The 15,021-nt window shown below is 46.9% G+C and overlaps 1 protein-coding gene across 1 annotated transcript in view; it reads left to right on the forward strand.

The window, feature by feature from the left end:
* The first annotated feature begins 200 nt into the window (after nucleotides 1-200).
* The window catches only part of LOC144167809 (uncharacterized), a 29,613-nt gene continuing 14,792 nt past the window's right edge, over nucleotides 201-15,021 (forward strand). Inside the window, exons 1-3 of the mRNA XM_077696978.1 lie at nucleotides 201-416; nucleotides 12,037-12,360; nucleotides 13,455-13,704. Coding sequence (XP_077553104.1) covers nucleotides 201-416; nucleotides 12,037-12,360; nucleotides 13,455-13,704 — 790 coding nt within the window. The remainder of the gene's footprint in view (nucleotides 417-12,036; nucleotides 12,361-13,454; nucleotides 13,705-15,021) is intronic.

The following is a 15,021-nucleotide window of genomic DNA, read 5'->3' on the forward strand; positions in this document are numbered from 1 at the left end:
AGCACGTAGAAGTACGCGCTGGCCTCCTGCATGCCAGCAACTTTTCAGCGCTGGCTGGTGTTCGTCGCAGCTTCGTGTGCGGTCGCTGGTCCCTGACGTACCCGCAGCTGGCGCACCAGTTCCACGTGCTAGACAACCGGGTGCGGCTGGCGGCGCTGCGGCGCGTGGCTGCACTGTCGCCGGGAGGCGGCGCGGCCAACATGTCGGCGCCCAACAAGGTGGGCCACGCGCTGGCCCTCTGCCTGGGCGAGCACGAGTCCGAGCACGACCACAGCAGCGTGGTGGCGCAGCTGCTGCGCTCTCTGGGCATCGACTGGCCCAAGCTGGCCGCCGTGGCCAACCGGTCCCGGACCTTCAACTTCTTCCACGTCTTCCTCACCCTCTCGCAGAAGATGGGTTTGCCCCTCTTCTTCCACGTGAGTGCTGCTGCTTCTGTGAGGCGAAGTGTTGCGACGAATGCGAGCAGGACCCGCCAGTGCTTATAACCACCACCACGATTATCATCATAATCCTGCTCCTCCTCCTTCTCCTCTTCGTCATCATGATCACAATAATCAATCAATCAATCAATCAATCAATCAATCAATCAATCAATCAATCAATCAATCAATCAATCAATCAATCAATCAATCAATCAATCAATCAATCATGTTTATTTACGTGCCCAGGAACAGCCAGAGGCCTAAATGCTGGCGCACGGATAGTTACATAAAAACAAAATACAAGAAACATATTGCAAGAAACAAACAAGCGGAAAGACACCACAAATTGAAGTAGTGAAAATGACAGAAATAAAGCACAGGCGGAGCCTGGCTACAGGTAAAAAGATAAAAGAAGAAGATACCTTTGTTGCTCTGCTTATTGTAAAGACCACATATTAAGACTACATATTGTAAAGACCACATATAAAGACATATTATTGTAAAGACCACACAACAAGCAGAGCAACACAGTTTGACAGTAATACAACAAAAACAACGGCAAGAGCGTAGAGACAAATGATAAGACGAACAAATGGCAGTAAACAGTTTGAAAAATAGGCAGAGTTGGTTGGTTAGACACAACCGCAGAGAAACCAAATTACAGAAAAAAAAACGAACGACAGAGATATCATAGATGTTTAACTTACTGTATTCAACAGCGCAGTACGGTAAATTGTAAAGGATTTTTGAAAGATGTCAAGGCGTTCAAAGAAGCGGTTGTAACAATTCTGCATTCTGCGTACAGGAGAATGATTGGAGTTGCGCGCAGCGGTCAAGAACGGGCGATGCGACCTGGTGGGCCGTTGTGGAACACTAAACTCTAAACAGTTAAGCAGGTCTGCGCAAAAAAGGCCGCCATGAACAATTTTGTGAAGGAATGTAAGATCTGCACGCATACGTCTGCAGTTCAAGGAAGGGATGGAAGGAACTATGGGTAGGTCAGAATCAGGACCCGGACTGTGATTGTGATGACGGTGCTTAAATATGGATAAAAACTTCGTCCGCACACGTTCTATTAAATCACTACCAGATTTGGAGATGCCGTTCCAGGCAACAGAAGCATATTCTAACTGAGGGATACATATTGCATTATATAGAATTAGAAATAGATCTGGAGAAGAGAATTCCTTTGTAATCCGACACACATTTCCAAGACTTCGGAGCGCTCGCCGGGTGATTAGCATAATATGAGATGAAAAAGAGAGGGTACTGTGGAAAAGCACCCCGAGGTCCCTAATCTCCTCAACCCTTTGCAGAGGAGCTCCCTCAATACTGTAGGAAAACAGCAGACGGTAGGTTTTCAGGCTGTAGGTGACAACTTTTGTTTTAGCGGGGTTTAAAACTTGGCAATTTTTTCTGCACCAGACCGATAATGCCGACACATCACTCTGCAAGGCACAGCAGCCCTGAACACCGCTAATGTGCCTAAATAGTTTGACATAATCAGCATAAGGAAGAAAAGAAGAGTTTGTTAACACTGTTGACACATCATTAATAAAGATAGAAAACAATAATGGACCCAGCACGGAACCCTGAGGTACACCACTTATTTCAGGGTAAACACTAGACTTTTTGTAGTTTACATCTGCGTAAAAGGACCGGTCAAGGAGATAGTTGGACAACAAGGCAACAAGGCTTGCGTCTACACCGGACGTAGCAAGCTTGTTAATTAATAACTGATGGTTCACCACATCAAACGCCTTACTGAGGTCAAAATAAATAACGCCCAACTGGCCGTTTTCACAAACTGCAGCCGAAGCCTGTGTCATAAAGCTTGCAAGATTTGTGACCGTCGATCGACCCGAGAAAAAGCCGTGCTGATTTGGTATCAGAAAGGTCTTGACGCAGGCAGCAAGAACTTTGTGCAGAGCTGAATCAAGGAGTTTTGAGGCGACACAGGGGAGTGAGATCGGGTGATAGTTAGGTCGTAGCACCGGACCTACGACCATCAAAATTGACCTTAATTCTTTTTATCGCTTCTCAAGCCTACAAGTACAGTTTTAGTGGTTACTGATTCATAATGCTTACTTCGAACCTGCGATGTACGCGAAAAGTTGTGTGTTCTGATCCCTTTACCATATTAACCCGGCAGGCAGGGATTTTGACCATTTGAAACCGCTGTAGACGGTGTAATTAATAAAGCAACAAAAGAAGACGAATGGTTTAGTTCTGAAGCTTAATTACGGGTCACAACTTTTTCACAAACCTGCAAGGGGTATAGTATCTAGTGCGCCGCCAGCTCAAAAGGAGGTCATTTGGGTAAAGTTTGTCGAGAGTTTGCGTGGTCAAACGTAGGATAAGGACGCAAGACCTGAGGGTGGCTTGTTGCGGCTGCCCTGTTTCGTTTTGTGATCCGACGTATTTTTCGCGACGGCCAATCCAACTTAATGCGATACGCTGCACAAAGGAGCAGCTAGAACAATTCGTCCTGTATCTTGGGCATGGATGAATATATAAAAAAAATAAAATGGAAGGACGCATGCAAGGTTGTTCGTTTGGTAAGAGCGTCCTTTAAAAGTAAAAAAAAAATTAATGTGAGTACCCGTAATGAACTCGATGTCCTAGCTACGCAAACGGTTGGCTGTCGCTGTCTTACGAACACATCTTCTCCAAAGATTACTCAGCATATGTTTCGCAACGTGCTTGACGCTGAAACACTATCATCACGTAATCATGCAAAGTGCTTCTCTTTGAAGCACTCGTCGTGAAAGGGGGGGGGGGTTAGTGCAGTATTATAATTATAAAAATTCTGCAGTAAAATTCGCTTCAGTTCTACGCTTAGAACAGCATTTAACGTATGCGCTGGGAGAAAATCTCGCCGAAAAAGTTTATGCCAGAGCCCTCACTTTTGACGCAGGCAACAATATGAAAAAAAATCATTTTTTTATAAGACACCTATGCCCTTCCCTATAAAGGACTGAATGCGAAATATTAGTGTTGAATTGTGGAAGGTATATGTGCCGGCAGTGTGTGCGACGCCTTTTCACAGCTGCGGTTAGCTTAGACGGTTTTTGTACTTTAAGCAGTCAGCCAGTTTGTGTGCCATGGACGCTGGAATTTTTACCAACATAGTTGAGTAATGGTTTCGTATTAAAACGAAATCCTCCGGTCGGCGACGCTTGAATATGAGAGAGAGAGAGAGAGGAGAGAGAGAGAGAGAGAGAGAGAGAGAGAGAGAGAGAGAGAGAGAGAGAGAGAGAGAGAGAGAGAGAGAGAGAGAGAGAGAGAGAGAGAGAGAGAGAGAGAGAGAGAGAGAGAGAGAGAGAGAGAGAGAGATTAAACAATTATTTCTGAAAATTGAGGAAAGGTAAAGGAGGGTGTTTAAGAAAATTGGCAAAGGCGGCTATCCTATTACGGTAAGCCACGTGCCACGGCCGCTGACCTAGCCCGTTCGACCAGTGCGGCCTGGTCCTTGAGCTGGCCGCTGCGCAGCACAACTCCCACTGCTGGTAGGTTGGAGAGGTGGGGAGTTAGTAGGGCACTGCCATGCCGAGTGGAGTGTTGTCAATGGCGAGTTGCAGTGCGTGCAGTTTAGGGAGCAGGCGGTTGGAGATAAGTGGTGTAGGTGGTGGTGGTTGTAGTAAGTGTTTGTCTGTAGGCGGCGCCAGATCTGTGCGTCCGTGATGGGAATGGAGGGGGGGGGGTGGTGGGTAGAGGCGGAGAGACTGACGGCAGTGGTAGAGTATATCACTGCAGAGGAGGCGGCCATCTCGCCCGAATATGACACCGGTTCCAGTTTAGCTCGTTTATCTGGGCACTGATGGTGTGCACGCCGGCAGCTGTCTAGTCGGCTGTCAAATGGACTAACTCACATGTTGCGAAGCTGATAAGTGAAGCTGATAGCGTAAGCACTTACTTTGCCGACTACGCTAGCCTCGAAACGTCTAGCACATTTTATCTGCACAAAAAAGTAATTGGCGAAGTTTAAACATTTTTTCGGTATAGTAGTGCAAATAGAAAACAATAAAGAAAAAGTAGAAAACTAAAAAAGAGCTAAGAATGAACTGAAAAAATCAAAATATATCCAATCCGCCTTCTGTCTAGCCGCCTGCGTCACGCAATCAAGACAAGAATGTCGAGGTATCGAAAACAGCAATATAAAATTGTTGCGAAGCACCAGCCTTGTTACGCCCCTTATACATTATGCACAAAAATACATAATTGGTGAAGTTGGCATTTAATCAATCGTTCTAATAGCGTGAGTTTGTTTGCTGAAGAAAAAACAGAAAAACAGAACCGAACGAAACGAAAAGTTGTCCGATTTCCTCCAAGATAGCCTAAAGCGGAATAAAACGACCAGAAGTCTCCCAAATTAGGAACTTATAGCCAAATCTAGCTATAAAAACTCAATGTGAAGTAACAAAATCACAAATCTCAATCTAGACTAGTGCTGTCGCGCGGGTATTTTAAAAACAATCCAAAAATAACAGACATACCATCAAGGAACGTAAGATTTGTGAAATATAGGGAATGGGCGTAAGAAGCTTGCGCATAAGCAACCTCAGCAACTGTCGAACGTTCTGTAAAAGTTTTTTCTGCGTCGCGTTTAATTCGCAATGTCGCCTGACATGCGCGAACTTTGTTTACAAAATTCAGATTCATTCAGTGACTTTCTCCGCTACTTCTTTTTGTCAGATAACTCACTGGAATCTCTCAAGTTTGGTTGTACAGAATCTCTGTCTTTAACCGTTGCTACGAAGCATGTCGCCTTCTAGGGCGCGGGAAAAAAATGACTTTCTGTGTGCTCGTTCCCTAACTCAGTTATAAAAGGCGTCTCTTTCGTCAAACTTATCGCAGTATTAGCGTGAAGCAAACACGCGATTCGTGCAACTCGCTATCGATTTTTGAAGAGAAAGTTATCTAAACAGACCTGGCAAAACGACGCTCTCTCTAGTTCTTACTTTTGATTATACGCATGCAGCACACGGTTGTTTTGAAATGTTTAGTCGCAACCCGCTGAAAATACTAACCAGATTTACAAGAAATAAATAATCGGGATGCTTTCCAAGTTCTTCAAAATTTGAAAATGATTCGGTATTACTATAGGATTAATAATAATAATAGCTCGACATTCATTTGAAAGTGCTGTTTAGTAGTGGATGTCTGGTAACACGTAATTTGCAGCAAAAGGAAGGTCCGGGCTCCATACGAGCCAGTTAATAGAATCCTGCCAAACAAAAAAAAAAACTTTTTTTTTTTTTGCGTAGAACACGAAAGCGTGGCTGGTCATCCACAGATCAGCAATCGCAATCCAAAAGTCCACGCAGGTGTCACGAGGTCTGGCTTACCTGAATAAATTTGAGGCGCTAAACAACGGGGACCAGAAGAAGCACGTAGACACAGACAAGGCGTCACTTCCAACTAAGCTTTATTAGTGAAAAACCCTAGGTTAAATACACTGTTCTGACGTCATGAAAACGTCACAACAACGTGCGCCAACCTACACGGGTCCATCTAAGAACTCGAGTTCTTTGAGTGATAATGCGACCGACGATGCATTGATGCACTTGTTTCCCGCCTTGTGAATGAAGTGCGCCTCCACAAACTCTCTTTCTTGCCTATCTCTGATCCATTTTAAAAACGTGGCCTGTTCGAAGAGCGGAGCGCAGTTTGTACCCTTCAGAGGGCACCTTTTGCAGTGCTCAACTGTGTGGCCCCCAGCGTTGTTCTTCCCTGCCCAACAGTGCTCGCGCGCTCTGTCGTTAAAACATATGCCTGTTTGGCCAATATAACACTTGTTACAACTCATGGGAATCTCGTAGACAAGTCCCATGGTGCATTCTGTGTATAATTCGCCGTGCTTTTTGAAGCACGATTGCCGCTTCCTTTCCGGCATCATAGGGCAAACCTTCGCCAATTTGCAGGGTGCGCTAAACACCACATTGACGTCATACCTTTGAGCAACTTTTTTGAGGTTATGCGAGATCCTGTGCCAATACGGGATAAGGTGAACTTTCTTTTTTTCTATTTTTTTTGCATGTCACCTTCCTTCGGTTTTCGTTTAATTTTTTTCAGCAGTGCTTCGCAAACGCGAGAAACAACTGCAGAAGAGAATCCCGCATTGCTCAGCCGGGCAATCTGTTCTTTAAATGCGTCATGTACCTTGTGCGCGCACGACTTGTTTAAGCCCGCCTTGATGCATGTCATGGCCACACCCCTTTCGATTAATTTCGAGTGAGCGCTATCAAAAGAACGCCTTCAATCTTTTCCCTTTTCATGACCACATTGCGTACCTTCTCTTTCAAAAAACAATAAAGAAAATAAAACCGAAAAAAAAAAACCATTCAAGCACGAGCCGCAGGTCACGAGCTCGAAATTAATATTTTATGCTAATCAGTTACTAACTACCAGGGCGCGTTATTCTCCGGGCTCGGACAGCCCGCACCTCCTCACCTGTATCTCCATTTCACGCTCGGCGCTTGCGATGGGAATTCAGGCGGGAAACTCCGCGGGAAAATGAAATGCCGCATTGGATTATTCGCGCGCATTTCACACAGCCGTTGCAAACGTAAGGACGTTGGCCCCGCCATATGCGCTCCCTTGCACACTCGTAAAGAAGACTCGGGGTTCGCACGGCTGAGTTCTCTGAGCTAGCCGCACGACCCTTGCGATAAATTTAGAAGTTTCTTGAGAGCGTGTAGTAAGCGATATGACATATTTGTGGCGGAAAAAATAAAAGCGGCTTTCCCGGCATCAGGTACAGGGTTGTCTTGAGACTCAGCATCAATTTTTCATCCCAATCAACTTTACATTTCACACGGCGACTGGCTCGCGGTAGGTAGGGAACCAGCTGCAAATAAGAAACTAATTCCCTTGTGACATTTTCGCCACCTTTCAATTACGCGTGAAACGACGCATAGGTTATACAATGCATGTTGTAGAAAGCTCCGTGTTATGGGTCGTGATATGGCTGGGCCCGGTGGAAGAGAAAGAAAAAAACAGGAAGACTGCTTTAGTTCATGTACCCGTTGACCTTAAGAAGTATACCGCAAAAACAGAAGAGAGGAGGAGGTCGACGCCCCGCCTCCTTCCCCCACTTTCACTACCGTGACAAGACCGCGAGCCATACTTTGTAAAATAGATTTGTAAATCAACCAATTCCAACTACGAGAGCGTTGGAATGGCCGTGGCACCCAATGCCAGGACATTTGGTTGTAGGCGTGTACAATTTTTTGACTCTGAAAGATTGCCTGCAGGGAATAAAATAGTCCAGACTATTTGCTTGCTCTGTGATCGCCACCCTTGACAGATCCTTCTGTGTAAACAACAACTACGTCCGTATTGACCTGCGTAGTTTCGGTGTACACATAGTAAAGTACGGTCTGCTTGTCTTGTCAAGGTTGAAAGCGCTATACGCCTCGAGCGCTGCCTGTAGGGGAAATCCCCCTAGCGGTCCGTTTCGTAACCAGCCACTGGAGTCGCCGGCCCGCCGCCCACTGTCACCGCTGCTTTCGGGGCACGTTCGAGACTGAGATTTACCGTGTGTATGCGTTCGAAACACATATTAATGCGGAGCAATAGCTCTGTTCGCAAACGTGGTGTATTTACGAGAGGGCAAACGTTTCTGGCGCGATCTTAGTGGGGTACGAGAGGGCAAACGTTTCTGGCGCGATCTTAGTGGGGTACATTCGGTCTGTATGAGCGCCAGGTGTGGGTCGCAGACCAATGTCGCGAAGCCGGCATACGCATGAAACTGATTCTATTTCCACTGTCATGACATTTCCTAAGAGTGCCCCCGTAAGCAGCGTTTCCTCAGATGGTCATGATATGCGTATACACCATGATGTAAACCGGTCTTGTGCGCTTATATATCCCAGCGGGGCATTCATACCTGACAGCACGCCAGTTACGATTGCTGAAATACTACCTCGGATATTGATCACTACCCTGGACAAACAATGTGGCATTGATTTCACGAACATTCGAAAAGAAGTGTGGTGAATATTGATTGATTGATTGTGGGGTTTAACGCGCCGACGCAACGCAGGCGATGAGGCGCGCCGTAGTGGAGGGCTCCGGATTAATTTTGACCACCTGGGGATCTTTAACGTGCGCCGAAATCTCGAACACACGAGCGTTTTTGCTTTTCGCCTCCATCAGAAAAGCGGCCGCCGCGGCCGGGAAGTGTGGTGAATAATACAAAATTATACCCTGGTATCAGCACACGACAAAGAATTTAATGCTGGGTCGTCTTGCTCTGAGGTGAGCGCTCGCAAACATTGATCATCTTCTACATATATCCTCTGCGAGCAGCGCGGTGACGGGCTTATAGAGTAAGCCGCGTCCGCGACTAAGCGCGTTTCCAACGTTGCCATATGACACAGGGAGCCTGCAGAAACTAGCACAAATTTAAATCCGATGGCTTTATCAAATACCACATTCTTCCAGCGACACCTTTTATAATTTTGAACTTCCTGTCCTGTACTTCGAAAAATACGTCTACCGAGTGATCAGCTGTGTGTTGAAGACGAAAAACAAAAGGAAATTGAACGCGCAAATTGTGTGTGATTACTAAAATGTTTATTACTTAATTTTGTTCCGCTTTCGGACACAATAGCTAAGCGTCCCCGCCCCCCTCCCCCGCCTTCCGCCCCCCACGTCCTGCGAAAAAAACAACATTTCGCATCTAGTTGTTATGGTAAGTCCTACCTGACTTAAGTTCAGACAACCGTTTTTAGCATTTCCTAAGCTGCACTGGTTTTTTTTTTCATCCCCGAACGAGTGATTCTGTTTCTTCCCGACCTTGCAGACAATATATTATTCCGTGGTTTCATTACCTTTCCGTGATTCTCGCTACAAGGCGTGAGTGCGCACACATTTATAGACCCTTGCGCTATGCTTAATATCTTCGCGTGGCTTATATACCCTTAAAAGGCGCAAGTGGTTGTCCGGTATAATCACATTACGAGACAGATTTTTTCTATTTGAAACGAGGTCACATTTGTTGTACGCGCTGCAAGACGAATCCAAGCTCTCTCTGTGCTAGTACCACGTTTAAACGAGGCGACAATAGTTCATTTGCGCCTGACGTGTTTGGAGGCGACAGTGGTGATATGCTGCTGTCGTCGCTGAAGCCCGAAAGAGCGGTCAGGAAGCGAGCAGAACCGCGTCCTCGGATAGCTTTTGTAGGCGTTCGAGCACTCTAACAAGCTGCAGCTGTTTTTTTAAGTGCCCTAAGCGTACTATTTGCTTACAGACAATACCATAACAAGTTGCTTAGGGTGCGAAGAGGCAAAAAGAAGTGAAAGAGAAGCAAAACATAGCATGAGCCCCTATCAGCCAGCCAGCGCTCATCCCGTAAACACCGCTGAGAAGCGGCGGCAGGCGGCGCAGCTATCGCAAAGCTCGAGGCGTATAGCTAACCTTCGAACATGAGGCCAGTACTCACATGTCGTGCAACTAAGAGTGAGTTATTTTTGTTTTGTATTTCCCGCAAGGTGAGCAAAAATGAAGCAGATTCGTTTTATTTACAAGGGGAAATGATATCGTCGGTAGTAAAAGTCACTGCCTACTGGGACAGCGCGAGACCTAGTCGGGTAAGGAAGTCCGGGAAGGGTTAACTGTGGCTCGCTATGGAAGCCGCACAGGCTAAGCTCTATATGAACAGTGAACTAAGTGTCGCTTTGGGGTTGGTTCGTGGCCCTATCCTGTCTTCGCATATGACAACACCGTCACTGACCGGCGCTTGTCACGGAAGGTCTTTAGTTTCTCACCCTCTCAAACGAAGTGATGCACGTTATGAGTAGCACGTGTACTGCAGCGGTGGGGAACATGCCTCCCGAAGGCGGCACGTGTGCTTTTGAACAGAACGGAAGACTTGTGAGTACGTTGCAGGGAAGGAAGATCTTTGACATGTTACTGGTTCGTCTGCACTGTATGCTTTAGTTGATAAAGCTTTGAAAAGATCAACCAAACCTCAGCAAACTTCTAAATTACCTTTACGAAAAGCGTGGACGTGGTAGTCGACTGCTTTTCGCGAAAGTCGTCGGTGAAATACGAAAATAGGCGTTCCGTTCGAGCAAGCTTGCGCTCAGCGGAAGCGATTAACCAAGCACACGGGCCGAAATTGCTGGCTTGGTGCTCGAAGCCCTTACAAATTCTTGTTCCCCTCCCCTCGTGAGCATGGGTCATAATGTAGCCTGTGCCTTTACCAGCTTTTTTGACAACATCCTCATGTCATCGAACTAAGATACGAGCAAATATATGTCTGTTGTTTTGAAATAACATGAGTATGTCAGAAAGGTGTCTTTCGGTTTTTAGGTTTCATTTTGGTTGTTATGCAGTGTTTGCCATTGTTTTTATTTTGAGGACCCGTCATGAAGAAGCATGCGTTTGTGAAGCATGCGTTTGTGATAATTTTACTTCCTTTGAGCGTCGACCTGTCACGGCCGTGTGGGAGCCCGGAGCTTTGCCAAGCCGCAAACAAGCGGCTTTTTCTCTGGCCACACCCCTTTTTCACTGAATGCTGCACTGGTGAAAATAAAAACATTTTGGTCGATTGATCCATTGATTGGTATCAACGTCCTGTATTTTTGTTGCCGGTTTGAGTTCAAGAGAACTTTACGAAACAACGCGACTTATTCTTCCGCTTCTTAGATTTCATAATTACTCACAAAACATGCTCATAAAACCATGCTGTTTTAATCGACCAGATTTATGGGAAACCCCAAGGCGGAATAAGTTTCTGGAAAGGCAAATTTGACGTCCACTTGAAATTCAGCCGTAAACGGCTACAAAGGGAAGCTATACAGCTTTCTCAGAAAGTAGCAGTTGAAGCAAAAATTGTCCAGGTCTACGATTCGAACCTGGGACCACCGCCTATGTAGGGCAGTCGCTCCACCAACCGAGCTAACAAGGTGGCTAGTAGTTCGAAATGCGAGAGCAAATTGATCAACATGCCGAAGAAAGAAACAAGTGTAATCAACCAGATTTATGGGAAAGCCGCAAGGTGGAGTAAGTTTCTGCAAAGTAAAATTGGCATCCACCTAAAATGTACTTAGCTGCGCGGTTACAACGGAAATCATCCGTAGCCGCGGCGGAAAAGATTTCGGGAGGGGAGGTGGGAGGTGAGGGGGGAGGGGGGGGGGCGGTTGTACTTATTCTATGCAACGGAACCGGTTAGACGAATGGGCGGACTCCTTATCGCATTCGCCTTCCAATCGCCACAACCACCTCAATTTCTCTGATGCTTCCTCCACATCCAACCATTTACAGTCAGGCATCAGCCGATAAGGGGAGCTAGTGAACTAGAGCGCAATTTCTCTTAGAGGCACATACATGCGCACCGCCCGCGCCGGGTGCTTCGATTAGAAAGCATGGCTCGGGACTTCCTTTTTAGCAGTTGTCAAAACCTTTGCACAGCTCCAGCTTCAACATAGGGACCAAGAAAAAAAGGGGGTGGGGGAGAAACTGGGGCCTCAACTTGACTGAATAGCCAACACAATGTTATTCACGCACTCTTGATTCCGGGTAAGCCAAGCTGTACACCAGTGTGCAAAAGCAAATTTAGAAAGTTGACTTCTCATATTTTTATTATGTCGACGTTCATCCCCAGATGCTTCCCGAGATGGACCTCCGATACCGCAACTGGACGGTGCTGACTGTGTCACCGGCATGGCTGCAGGCCTCGCTGGCCGACAGCCGGAGCGAGTCCAACTTGCTCCTGCTGGCCGCGCTGTACGGCCGCGAAGACCTCTCCAAGCGACTGTCTCGCGTCCACGGCCGCGTGGCGCTCTCCGCGGCCGGACTCCACAACGGTCAGGGTTCGCAGAAGCCCATGTACACCACTGTGGACAGGCTGTCCGGCTTCAACGTTCACATGCCCCCTGCCGATGTGCTTCTGGCCATGATCAACGTAAACTTTCCGCCCAAAAACCAGGTACCCTTCGGCCAATCAATATCATAGCATGCGAGGTCGTGGCGAGGTTATCAGCGAGGTTATCAGCGAGGGCATGCGAGGTTATCAGCTTGCAAGCTTAAGTGGTCGCAGGTTACCCATTTCCTGTTACATATATACTAACTCCGCTCGCGTGTTCCTCCAAAGCTTATTATCCTTTCAACACATGCGTATGTCCAAAATGTATACAGGGTGGTTATCGACGCTGAAAGCACTTAACATCAATTTACTACCTTTCTGCTATCACAAGACTGATCGGCATGGACTTTAACGGTTTGAAAACAGAAACAAAACAAGTCTAAACATATAACCAGTACTAGGTCCTAACATTCTTTTTCTGTTAACTGTTCCGCGGTTGCGTAGATTATAGCATCAGAATACTTAAGCTGTTTATGGAATGAAGAACTCTGACACAATTTCCAAGGAACTGAAGGATATCCTTTAGTTGCGCAAACATTTCTCGAAATTTGAACTTAAAGGAAACCCGTATTCACTGGCTATAAGTAGAATTTATTAAACTTTCGTAGTCAGTTGATTATATAGAGTGTAACAAAATATATCATATGCTGGAAGGAGACCTAAGCTTTGCGTATAAGCAACATTTTAAATCCCATTCCAATGTCGGACACATGGCGCATCACCACTTGCAGTCGCAGGGTAACGACCCAGGTATTTGTAAACCTGTTTTCACGGGTTTGTAGATAGGGTGGTAATAAAATTACGAGAAAAATTTCGTGCTTTTATGGGCAAACGAAATTCCGAAGACAAAGCACAGATATAAAAAGTTGTGAACTTTTTCTGTCAACTTTGCCAAGCAGCGTAGGGGCAGTCAACTGTGGGTCGACTCGACATCTTCACCCCATTCCAAGGATACCTGAACTGCAAGAGGTAGCAGAGCACATGAAATTTTTTAACACTACTTTTCAGCTCAGAGGTGACGTGCCAATCTGCCACGCTGGGAACCCTATTGCGAGCGCGTAGAAGGGGTCATGCTGTGCGAGGAAGCCAGCCTTATAACGTTCGGTTTTTCTGCTCGAGCGTCTGTTGCGTCCTTAACCGTGACGTTACCGTCGCAGGTTACCATGACGGACGACGTGTACGTGACCACCGGCGGCCTGCCGGCCATCTTGCTGGCTGGAGTGTTCGCGCACGAAATTGCCACCGACGACGCTGAGGCCGCGGGCGCGTTCGTGAGCACGATGCTCCTTTGGCGACTAGCAGTGCCCTCGTCGGCGACGCTGTCTTCTATGCTGCACCTGTCAAAGTACAGGTGCTTCGAGCTCCTCCAGGACGTGGCTCCACACGCCACGGCCCTGTTTCTCGCTGGTTCGTGGCCACAAAGTCTTTTTCTGTTTCCTTGAAGTCCCCTCCCTCCGTTTCCTGTCGCTTCTTTGTGCTGAAGCCCTGGAGGTATTGTAGACGTGCTCGCTACAACCGTGTATTGGTTTGCAAAATGGGCTGTTCTTAACAAAAAATGCGAGGTTGGAGACTTACACACTACAGCTAATGAAATGCGAACACGAAGTTACGAACCTGAAGTCGAAACTTTCGGACGTTGTTTATTAATTATAAAATGACTTGCTTTATGCAAACGTACAAAGTGTGGGAAACCGCACTTGACTGCCTGAAAGGATGCATTTTTTTCTAGCTTCTTTGTTCGTTTCTAACCGTAGTAATAACGATTGTCTCCGTATTGCGTCCTGTGATTGGTGGTTAAAACTGGTTTCACTGCAACGTGCAAAACTCAAGCGGAAAAGGCTTTCATTGAGTTTTGACATTTTCGTTATAGTTAAATGCTATTTAGGTCTTTCAATAAAGTAGTCTTAGCGCTGTATAGCTTGGTTTCAAAAAATGGCTCAGGGGTAACACTTCTCAACCCAGTTATCACAACCGAAAGCAACGAGAATGCACGCAGTGTTCCGTGAAAGTTTCTCTTTGCTTGAGATTTCGCATCGTGCCGTCTAGGTATTTCTACTGAATGATTGGATTCAGCCTTTCGCTTGCGCTAGAGGGCACAACACGGACAGCCAAGCCTAGAGTTCCTGTATATAGCTCCCCTAGGAGAGCAGAGTTGCGTCCATCTGCCATTTTGAGTTCTGAGGTAGTGCGGGAAAGCCACCCGCCACGCGTGTAGGAGCCGCCGCCGTGCCGCCACGCCAGTGGCAGGGACGAGGAGGAGTCGGCGCATGCGCGTGCCAGCAGCTGCTGGACAGCGCGATGACGCGGATAGTAGGTTGCTTTCAACGCTTTCAATTGAGCCGCCGCTGCCGCCGGCACGGCAACTGTCGCCGGCAACTTGAGCAGAACCAAAGTCGTTGTCTTGTGCGCATCACTGTGTCTTGTGCACATCACTGAAAGCGGGCTTCGCTGTCGTAAGGTGGAACCCGCGGCATGTGGCAATCAGACGCGCAACTTTCGCGCTACGCGATATACGGGAACTCTAGCCCAGCTGGCATGCCATAGATGGTGAGACCCAAAAGCCATACGTCTCGAAGCAGGCGGGAAAACACTGCTTCTTTTGCGTCTATCTAGTCTTCATTTCTGTAAGGTCAGTCAGCGCAGTCTTTTCAGAGTCGTTCACGTGGTTCGCTTACACTGTCCCGCACGCAAGGGCGGCCCAGTCGCTGCTAAGCAGAGTTACTC

Source organism: Haemaphysalis longicornis, unplaced genomic scaffold, assembly GCF_048455015.1.
Source record: "Haemaphysalis longicornis isolate Haplotype H1 unplaced genomic scaffold, Haemaphysalis longicornis Haplotype H1 scaffold_2, whole genome shotgun sequence".
NCBI classification, from domain to species: domain Eukaryota; kingdom Metazoa; phylum Arthropoda; class Arachnida; order Ixodida; family Ixodidae; genus Haemaphysalis; species Haemaphysalis longicornis.